Source organism: Nicotiana sylvestris, chromosome 8 (genome assembly GCF_000393655.2).
Source record: "Nicotiana sylvestris chromosome 8, ASM39365v2, whole genome shotgun sequence".
Classification (NCBI taxonomy): Eukaryota; Viridiplantae; Streptophyta; class Magnoliopsida; order Solanales; family Solanaceae; genus Nicotiana; species Nicotiana sylvestris.
In genome coordinates this window covers 198,291,301-198,302,656 of record NC_091064.1, presented here as the reverse complement: position 1 = coordinate 198,302,656, position 11,356 = coordinate 198,291,301, and the positions used below count along the sequence as shown (strand labels likewise).

The 11,356-nt window shown below is 37.0% G+C and overlaps 1 protein-coding gene across 1 annotated transcript; it reads left to right on the top strand.

The window, feature by feature from the left end:
* Positions 1–2,866: 2,866 nt before the first annotated feature.
* LOC104243632 (uncharacterized) lies at positions 2,867–6,751 on the top strand. The gene is made up of 3 exons (XM_009798852.2): positions 2,867–4,072; positions 5,658–5,916; positions 6,128–6,751. Exons 1-3 carry the CDS (start codon positions 3,009–3,011, stop codon positions 6,305–6,307), a joined length of 1,503 nt encoding a protein of 500 aa, XP_009797154.1. The 5' UTR covers positions 2,867–3,008; the 3' UTR covers positions 6,308–6,751.
* Positions 6,752–11,356: the final 4,605 nt, after the last annotated feature.

Genomic DNA, 11,356 nt, shown 5'->3' with positions numbered 1-11,356 from the left:
AAGATAGACGCTTTGATTTTTATAACGGTACATATAAAATATTAAGATTTTGGATTAACTAACTGAATGCACGTTCAATTTTGTCAACCCAAATTGATTTAAGTTAAAATATATTTATATCAAAATCGCAATTGATTAAGTCACTACCTACTTAGTTTCTGTTTAGTTTAAATCATGAGAGTCATACAGCGTTTAAATTTTTATTGTACCATATGTATAAATCTGTTGACCCGCTTCCGTTTGTTGGCAAATGGCAGTAACAGATTTAATAGCTTTTTTTTTTTTTTACTTCACCAATTTATTAGAAAAAATATTGAGGATATATAAAAGAAAGATAATTTGGTGCAAGTTGTAATTGGATTAATTAATCTTGTTGTATTATGTATACCGCGTTAATTATTTCTGCTTTCTCCATCAATGTACTCATAAGTGTATTGCCTTTAAAATACGTAATTGGAATTTAAAATTATAAGCTCTAAACGTATAAGCGTCAAACAAATGATTTTATCATTTTCTTTAGAAAAATATTGTTTTATTAGGTAGGTAACACACTATAAGCATTTTTTTAGATTATTTAATGCGAACAAGCCTTCAAACCAAGAGAAAGACTCTAATGCATCAATTTGAAAATATTTGCGACGTTAAAGAATAGTTGTTGACTTAGTGCAATTAAAATTACGAATCTGTTACATGATTAGCATTTAGTATTCCTATACACAATTAATTCTTTTTCGCATATTCTGTCAAATTGTCTCTTTATCTTGATCTTGGTAGCTTGTCAAGAAAAAACTTCCTAATAAGAATCAGATCGTATAAGTATTGTAGAGTATACTAATTAGGGAAGAGAAGACATTAAAAAGGGATATAATATTGAGGCCTTTAAATTATAAAAAAAGGGTTTTGATTAGGTTTTGATACTCTCTCTCTATTTAAAAAGAATCCATGCCCTTATACTCTCTTTATTTTGCATTTTCCTCTAACTCGTTTTTGCTGCTCTATTTTTTGTCTCAACCTAGCTTTTGTATTTCAAATAATGTTTCCGCTATCATTTTGCAAAGAGTTTAAGTTATATATATCATCAAAGTTATGTTTCTTTTTACACCATCAGGTTTACTTTATTTGTTATAGCAGGTAATCTGTTTTATTTTCAAGATTATAAATTTCACGTTTTAAAGAGGCTTACTTGTGCGTATTCCTTGATTGACCGGATAATATGGAAAATTCTTTACACTGGCAATATAAATCGGACTCGCTTGAGTAAGGATGAGCTAAAATACCTCTGGCCTGGATTACTTACGAGTATTTCACGTAGAGTTGCAATATCGCACCATAATCAAAGGATGATGTATCCACCCTATTTTAGTTTTGCCTAATTAATCAAATTAAAATGCACTTCTCATTATATTGAAGAGATCACAAAAAGGTACAAATATCTTTCAATTGCTTTAGAATAAGTTATATCTTCGCAACTTCAAATAATTAAGCTGATTAGAATTTCCTAAAAGACTACGTGAAGTGAAACTCCTCAATATAATCTCGAGAAAAGATGAAGAAGACAAAGTTGTTGGGCTATGCAAAGGCGGATTGGAGTTAGGATTTAAAGTTTATTGGTTCTGAACTGTCATCGAACTCACAACTCCTCTTAGTTACCACATTCGCAATTAAATAATTATATATATATATATATATATATATATATATATATATATATATATATATTTAATAAAGCTTTTAATTATAATATAAATACACGGTCTAAGCAAAAGCTACTAGAATGCTCTACCTCCGCCCTTGGAGCTAGCTACACTTACCCAGCCAGTACACCATCTATATATTGTGATTTCTACTTAACCTACAGTCTTACACATGTGAACTAGCACATGACCTACGTACTATTCATCCTCCTTACTGCTATATAAGCCCCTAGGTCCAGGCAAATATGCCACACTTCATTGGAAGCAAGTTACTATATAAGGTGGTCTATATAGATTTTTACAACTTACAAGTATCGTGGAAATATTGTCATACTATATTTGAGCACCAAGTACATGGAGCTATAAGGTATACACATAAACAATATATTTTTATTTAGCTATACATTATAATTTTCTAATGAAGAGGTGTCGGTTAATACTCCTTGAATACATGTGGCTCCGTTAATCGAGTTAGCATATACATGACTCGTACGTACAAATTTCATTTTCAAACGCTTAGCTCAAGGAGTCATAAGAAATGGCGAATGATCCATTTGGGTATTGACCACTCTGGTTTGTGGCCCGCCGATAAGTTTGACAAATGGTTAACATATTTTTTATTTTATTTGTGATAATAGGTTAGATGATCTAATTGTTTATTCGACAATTATGCATAAAATTTAAACTCTAAACAAGCACAATTCACATCGCCCTATTATTTGTTGTTAAATTTTTAATATTTTTTGATTATTAGGAGTAAGATAGCATCACTTGTTTACGGTAATTTACTTGCACACAGTGATTATATCAAATTATATTAATTTATTATAATCAAGTTTAATTTGCGATAAAATTACATGTTAATTAACATGTATATATGGTCAGACGACAAGTGCAAAACATCAACAACTTGTTGAATGATTTAGGTGCCTGTGCTAATATTTGCTCAGACATTTTGTGCAACAAGAATATTCGAGTTGGGGTATGGCAATGACACAAATGACAAACCCAATGGCCAAGTAGTAAATCTAACCACTTATGGGTGTATAAATATATACCAATAAATAATCCCATTATCCAACCTTTAAATTTGGTTCTACTTTAACCCCACTTTGCTCTTTTCCTCTGCAAAAAAATTCCAGACGCCATTACAACAATCTTCTTAGACCGCCATCCTCAGTCAAGCCAAGAAAAACAAAACTGCAAAAAGCACAAAAACCTACACAAAAACACATCAAAAGCTTCATAGAATTGAAAAAAATTGAACTTTTGAGTGAAAAAGAAAAAAGAAGTTTCATATTTTCTGTTATGTAAATGCATCAGCAAAATCTTGAAGTTCAGATAGGTCAAGAACAACAGCCTGACCTTCAAATCCCAATCCCAAAACAATCAACCCCATCCAAAATTAATCTTCAAATCAAGATCCCATCACCAGATTCTTCAACCAATCAGATTCACTTTATAAATGAACCTTTTTGTCAGAATCAATCACCAAACAAAACCCTTTTGTCAACACCTCATAAAAGGCCAATAATGTCTCAAAGTTCCAACCTTTATCACTCTCCAACACATCAAAGCCATTTTAAAGTTCCAATCTTGAAGTCAAACAATTCTTCAAAAAATCAGTCTTTCTTATGTTCTTGTTCTGTTCCTGTGTTATTAGCCACAAAAAGAATCACTCTTAAGCTGATTCATCACTCTTGTCATGTTTCTTGGATCAGAGTCCATATTAAGCTTTTTATTTTGCTTTCTTTGCCTTCACTTTACTTGTTGACTTCAACTCCTTACTGGGGTTCTTTTCTTTACTTTCTTTTTATTGTTACTGCTATAATACTAGCTTTTCTTGTGATTTCACTTTGTGTAACTCTCCCTTGTGTTCCTTCTATCCGTACATTTCTTGGTAGAACTTTGTCTATTAATCTTCATTCATCAGCTACTGCCTCAAAGAATCGACCTTCGGTTGTTTGGTCAATAGGGTCAAAGCCTAAACCAGAAAGGAAGCCGATTTCGGGGTGTTGGGTGCAAGTTTACAGCAATGGTGATGTTTATGAGGGTGAATTTCATAAAGGGAAATGTTCGGGAAGTGGCGTGTATTACTATCGTTTGAGTGGGAGGTATGAGGGTGATTGGATAGATGGAAAGTATGATGGATACGGGGTTGAAACATGGATGAAAGGGAGCCGGTATAGGGGGCAATATAGGCAAGGATTGAGACATGGAGTTGGGATGTATAGGTCTTATACAGGTGATTTGTATGCTGGGGAGTGGTGTAATGGGCAGTGTCATGGTTCTGGAGTTCATACTTGTGAAGATGGAAGCAGTTATACCGGAGAGTTTAAGTGGGGTATCAAACATGGATTGGGTCATTACCATTTCAGGTATAACCACTTGAGCATTTACAACTGTTTCTTTTCGAATATCTAGTTATTAACTTGATATGTTTTTGAAATTCCATGTCGAGCTTTTGTGTTTATGTGGATTTTCAATGACTTAAGGCTTGCCATTTTCACTTGTTTATGTACCATGATTGGCTCAATTAGTACAATTTTTGTTGGGATAGTTCCATTTTTTCGACGTGTTTGCTTTCGCGATTGGAAACGTGAATCGTCCTTCAATTATATGGTTAATTTAACATCAGGATACTTGCTTATCAGTGTTATATGCCAGTGATGCTAAGAACTCTGGAATAATCTCCAGAATCCTTAAAGGAACCAAGTTCCCGCATACATTATGGATTATGATGCATTTAATTATTGACATTAAATGTGAGAACAAGCAAAGTGCAAAGATTAAGATTCTTCGTTACACTAAATGTTTGACAGTTTGAGAGAACTCATTTCACCTATATTTTCCTTTATGTCCAATGAAAGATATTTTCTGTGAACAATATTCTTAGAAACCTGGTTCAACATTATTGTTTATTTCCCCTTTTTATCATTCATGGATGAAATTACTGTGGAATTTTCCAAGGATTATTTCTCTGCGTTTTGAAATGGTGAATGCATCTTTCCGTGTTTCAACGCAAGTAAACGAAGTATAAGACTTTATCTAGCTGTCCTTGAATGTTTGTCACTGTTGCTGAAATCTATATTTTAGAGGTGACTGGTGCTACCTATTTTGGATTATAGATATGATCTGCATATAGATCATTTTTTAAGCTGAAAGGACCAGTCCAACCCCAACCTCTCTTACTTCATATCCAGTATTTTGTTCTGTTTTCTATTGAGCTGTGAGTTTACTTCTTTTTCTTTTTTGTAGTAAGTTGTCCTTAACTTCTTTCTTTCATCATCTCTGGCTTCTTTGCCTCATGGTTGACTCTCAGCTTGTACCATATTCATTTGCATATATTGAATCATGTCTCAATATCTGAGCATAATGAATATGTCAGAGATATAAGGATATCAAATTGTTGTTTTTGTGCTCTTTTAAACTTTAGACTCAAAAATTCGGAAGACAATGTCCAAAATCCGATGCAATATGTGTTTTTTTTTTTTTTTGGTTTTGACATGCTTTGCGCTCTATCCTCATATCCATTACGTCAAACATGGAGTAAGACAGTTATTGTTATCTTGACCATATTGCTTTTATATCAGCTGTATGAAAGACTGCTGAGGGTTTAACTTACATATGATACAGGAACAAGAAAGCTTGTTTTTTTTTCTTTTTTATCGTTAAAAGCTTGTTGTTTTCTTATGCTGACCCCCCCTGAATGCAATTACTTCTATTTCCCTAAATGCATGTTCTGCTGCTGCGTGGTTTCATTTTAATTTCTTCAGTACCACGTCATGTATCAGTGAGTGATACGTAATTGTTTTGGTAAACAAAAATCAATAAGCTATCAATTACTCGTGTACTATGTCTGTCATACACTTCTATTTCTTTTTCCTCTGTTCTCTTTCTTGGGGTAATATTTTGGTGCATGTGTATTTACTCACCAGTTTGTTGATTTGCATGACTATGCAGAAATGGGGATGCATATGCTGGAGAGTATTTTGCGGATAAGATGCATGGTTTTGGAGTATACCATTTTGGAAATGGACATCGCTATGAAGGAGCGTGGCATGAGGGTAAGAGGCAAGGATTTGGCATTTACACTTTCAGAACTGGGGAAACTCAGTCTGGTCACTGGCAGAATGGGATTCTTAATGTTTCAACAAGTCTTGGCGCCCTCCCCGGATCTCCTTCTGCAGTCGACCATTCTAAAGTGCTTCATGCAGTCCAGGTAATAATTTAGTTTCCTGACATCCTCATTTGGCTGTGCACTCAGTATTAACATTTGGATGAAGAGAGTAGTTCTTATAGATGTTCCTTTCTGATTTTCGAGAAAACCAAGCTGCAAACCTTAGTCCTCTTTCTTAAAAAGGAAAATATGGATAACCTAGTGTTAATTATCGCTACCTCAATGTGCTCATAAATTTCTTTATTGTTATTAGGAAGCGAGACAAGCTTCTGAGAAAGCTATCAATGTGACAAAGGTGGATGAAAGAGTAAAACGGGCAGTTACAGCTGCCAACAAGTCCGCCACTGCAGCAAGAGTAGCAGCTGTGAAAGCTGTCCAAAACCAAATACATCACAATGGAGACAGTTGTCATTCGCCACTAGCAGTTGTGTAAGCCCCTCAGCTGGCAGAAGCTATGGCTTTCCACTCTCCCATCAGTCTTGTTTTTAGATACTGAGACTGAAACTTCCGGGGACTTACTTGGAACCACAACAGGCAACTAGCTGATTGAGGAGCAAGTTTAACGTCCCCTTCGTTAGGCCTTAATAATATGCATATATAGTGGCCCCTAGTATAGGAGCTAAGAGAGCAAAAACCTGCAGATGTAAGTAGGTGTTTTATCTTTTCTTATTTTGTTGCTCTCCAGTAAAGTGTAGATAGTTTCCTGCATTTTGTGTTTGCCATAATAGAATGGCCAAGTTACTGCATGTTTACTAAGCATATATCCCAAAGGGATCACCTATGTAATGTTGTATAAAGTAATATCTAAACATATGCTGTATTAACGAATGACTTTATAAATGTCTCATCAAAAGCATATCCAGTATTTTTAAGTCAATAGGTGTGAAGTATCATTCCACCTACGGTTTTAGATAATTGTTTAGGAATACAGAGTGTTATAAGATACAGCTTTGTGAGTGTGTGTAAATGAATCGATGATATGAATTGTCTGTACGGGCTGGCGACTGAGTTTGTTATGTTAAGTGTTCTTATATCTGAAACGGAGAAGCCAAGGTAGTGTTCAGTAGCTGGGGACATTCCCAAGATTTAACACATAAGGAACAGTTTCTGATTTTTCAGTTCCTTTAATTTTAACTTGCGTACCAAACGAAACACTTAGGTGCGCTGCAAAATATTTTATTTTATGCCTCACATTGTTGACACTAGTTGTGTGAGACTTCTTTTTTGTTTCATATGGTGGAATGCAGTTGTCCAAGGTAAAGTGGAAACGAAGAAGGCGGCTTACCTGCGGTTAGTAGGGAGCACTAACGAGGAGGAGAAGAGAGAGAACAGTCAAAGGTATAAGGTAGCTAGGAAGGAGGCAAAGATGGCAGTGACGAAGGCTAAGACGACAGCTTTTGCTCGTCTGTATGAGGAACTAAGGAACAAAGGTGGGGAGAAGAAGTTATTCCGACTCGCTAAGGCGAGAGAGAGGACAACTCGAGATCTAGACCAGGTGAGGTGCATAAAAGATGACGACGACAAAGTTTTGATGGGAGATGACCAGATTAAGAGGAGGTGGCAGACCTACTTTCATAAACTTCTAAGTGAAGAAGGAGATCAAGATATTAGACCTGGGGAATCGAGGAATGCCGACAGTCACCATGAATTAAGTAATTGTAGGGACATTGAGATCGATGAAGTCATGGAGGCAATGCATAAGATGAGAAGGGGCAGAGCTACCGGGCCAGACGAAATTCCGGTGGAACTGTGGAGGTGTGTGGGTAGAGCAGGCTTGGAATGGCTTACTGCATTGTTTAGTGTTATATTCAAGACTAATAGGATGCCTGAAGAGTGGAGGTGGAGTACAATGGTCCCGTTGTATAAGAACAAAGGTGATGTCCAGAGCTGTAACAACTATAGGGGCATCAAATTACTAAGTCATACCATGAAAGTTTGGGAGAGAGTGGTAGAAATGAGAGTGCGAAGGACGGTGTCTATTTCAGACAACCAGTTCGGGTTCATGCCGGGACAATCTACCACAGAAGCTATCCACCTTATTAGGAGGTTGGTGGAACAGTACAGGGATAGGAAGAAGGATCTTCACATGGTGTTTATTGATTTGGAGAAAGCGTACGATAAGGTTCCTAGGGAGGTCTTATGGAGCTGCTTAGAGGATAAAGGGGTCCCGATTGACTATATTAGGGTGATTAAAGACATGTATGATGGAGCTAAGACTCGGGTTAGGACAGTAGGAGGCGACTCTGAACATTTTCCAGTTATTACGGGGTTGCACCAAGGGTCTGCGCTCAGCCCATTCCTATTTGCCCTGGTGATGGATGCACTGACTCATCATATTCAAGGGGAGGTGCCATGGTGCATGCTATTTGCTGATGACATTATTCTAATTGACGAGACACGAGGCGGCGTCAACGAGAGGCTAGAGATTTGGAGACATGCTCTTGAGTCTAAAGGTTTCAAGTTGAGCAGGACGAAGACGGAATACCTCGAGTGCAAATTTGGAGTTGAGCCGACGGAAGCGGGAGTTGAAGTGAGGCTTGACTCTCAAGTCATTCCCAAGAGGGGTAGTTTCAAGTACCTTGGATCGGTTATCCAGGGGATCGGGGAGATTGACGAGGATGTCACACACCGTATAGGGGTGGGGTGGATGAAGTGGAGGTTAGCATCGGGAGTCTTGTGTGACAAGAAAGTGTCACCGTTACTCAAAGGTAAGTTTTATAGAGCAGTGGTTAGGCCTAGGGCTGAGCACGGATCAGATCGGATCGGATTTAGCATATTTCGGATTGGAATTTCGGATTTCGGATTCTAGAAAATGCAATCCGAATCCGATCCGAATTATATCGGATCGGATCGGATTTTAAAGTTTGGATCGGATCGGATATCGGATCGTATTATTATGCCTCAAAGTTAAACTAATATGTATATTTTCTTTGTAAAAGAGGCAATACATTAAGAAAAATTCATGTTTATGCAATTATGAGAGTACTATGGTGCCAATATAGCTAAATCTAGCAATTGTAAAGGTAATAGCTCGGAGGTTGATGTAAATTAAAGTGTAGTATTTATACATGTCCTAATAATTTCGGATTTCGGATTGGATTGGATTAAAATATACCAATCCGAAATCCGATCCGAAATCCGAAATTTTAATAAACATAATCCGAAATCCGATCCAATCCGAAATTCAAAATTGAATGGATCGGTTCGGATTTCGGATATCCGATCCGAATGAACAACCCTAGTTAGACCTGCCATGTTATATGGAACTGAATGTTGGCTGGTAAAGAACTCACACATCCAGAAGATGAAAGTAGCAGAGATGAGAATGTTGAGGTGGATGTGCGGGCATACAAGAATGGATAAGATTAGGAATGAAGATATTCGAGAGAAGGTAGGCGTGGCTCCCATGGAGGACAAGATGCGGGAAGCAAGACTCAGATGGTTCGGGCACATTCAGAGGAGGAACACTGATGCACCGGCGAGGAGGTGTGAGCGACTGGCTGTAGTGAGCACGCGGAGAGGTAGATGACGACATAAGAAGTATTGGGGAGAGGTGATCAGACAGGACATGGCGCGACTTAGGATTACTGAGGACATGGCCCTTGACAGGGAAGTATGGAGGTCGAGTATTAAGGTTGTAGGTTAGGGGAGAGTTGTGAATATTTCTACAGCACAATAGAGTGAGACTAGCCAGTTAGGAGTTGGACTAAGAATGTCATTGGTCGTCTATTGATGCAGGGCTTTACCTGCTAGTTTTACTATACCAACCATCGTTTTAGTATTTCGTATTCTGTATTTCATATCTATTGTATTGCTGGTATTTTATTATGCATTTTTATTATGCATTTTTATGATACTAATATATCGGCTTCTGTTGCTTTTGAGCCGAGGGTCTCCTGGAAACAGCTTCTCTACCCTTCGGGGTAGGGGTAAGGTCTGCGTACATATTACCCTCCCCAAACCCCACTTGTGGAATTATACTGAGTTGTTGTTGTTGTTGTTGTAATTTTGTGGACCTAGAATTTTGTAGATCCAAAATGTAAGATATGGATCCAAAACTTTCGTGCACTACTCACTTTTGTTCATCACACTTGACTGTCATATGGTTTGACCATTCTTGACACCTACAGAGAGCACATGCTAAATGCTTTTTCAAGCACACCAAGAAAGGCTTATTCTGTTTGGTTGGGGGGGGGGGGGGTTCAATAGGCATGATAAGGCAACTGGCCATTTCGTGAGTCCTTGTATTTAAATATTGGTGGGAGAAGGGGAAAATAGCTTCAGCCACTTGAGCGAACCCAGCTGCTAATTATCAGGAAATACGAAGATCCTACACAGGCTCCTGATGCTTTAGTTTTTGATAACCCTCCATCTATTGTCTTATCGTACTTACTTTTGGACTCACAAGGCACTGGAACTTTACGGAAAATTTTATTTTGTGTTTCATACAACTGACACTAGTTGTATGAGATAATTTTTTTGTAAAACAGTTTTGTGGACTTAGATTTCTGTGGACCCAGAAGTGTAAGATTGGGGTCCACAAATTTGTGAGGCAAAAAAGAGCCTCATACAATTAGTATAAGTTGTATGAGACACAAAATAAAACTTCTCGGAACTTTACGTCCCGTCCCCTTTTTTGTAACGTCTATGCTTTAAATCAATAAATGAAATGCCTGTTCTTACCAAAAAAAAGAGGCAAGAAACCAAAACAGCCCAGTTACAGCACTGTGACATGAAAATTTGTTAAGTTAGACTTCCTTTTTCCTCTATCCGTGGAGATTGTTGTTAAATAGATGCGACTCAAACCACTAAAACCTGAACCCTACATGATAGGTCAGCTAGTGACATCTAGACCACTAAACTGTCAACTTGGCGAAATTTGTGGGTATGGAACCTAGAAATGTGGATTCTCTTACTGATTATTCATTTCAAAACACGAGGGTACTAGATCAAATCTCAACCAGCATCTACGCCTAGGCTGTGCACATATCGAATTTTAAAGTTTGGATCGGATCGAATTTCGAATCGTATTATTATGACTCAAAGTTGCAAACTAATATGTATATTTTCTTTGTAAAAGATGCAATACATTAAGAAAAATTCATGTTTATGCAATTATGAGAGTACTATGGTGCAATATAGCTAAATCCATTGTAAAGATAATAACTTGAAGGAAGATGTAAATGAAATACTGACTATCCGAAATTAAAGTATAGTATTTATACATTGTCTAATAATTTCGGATTTCGGATCGGATTAAAATATACCAATCCGAATCCGATCAAAAAATTTAATAAACACAATCCGAAATTGAATGCATCGGTTCGGATTTCGGACATCCGATCCGAATGAACAGCGCTACTACGCCTTTCACTTTAATCAAATTTCAAAATGATTAAAGTTGAACCAACAACCTGAGTATCATAATGAAAATTTCGAGTCCAAACTAAATCGAAGCCTTTAAGAAATAATACCAACATAA

What these genes read in the sequence shown, in the direction of transcription:
- LOC104243632 (XM_009798852.2), top strand. Translation starts at nt 3,009, where the DNA reads ATGCATCAGCAAAATCTTGAAGTTCAGATAGGTCAAGAACAACAGCCT. An exon ending in TTGGGTCATTACCATTTCAG is followed by an intron (nt 4,073 to 5,657) that starts GTATAACCACTT and finishes ATGACTATGCAG; the next exon opens with AAATGGGGATGCATATGCTG. An exon ending in AAGTGCTTCATGCAGTCCAG is followed by an intron (nt 5,917 to 6,127) that starts GTAATAATTTAG and finishes TATTGTTATTAG; the next exon opens with GAAGCGAGACAAGCTTCTGA.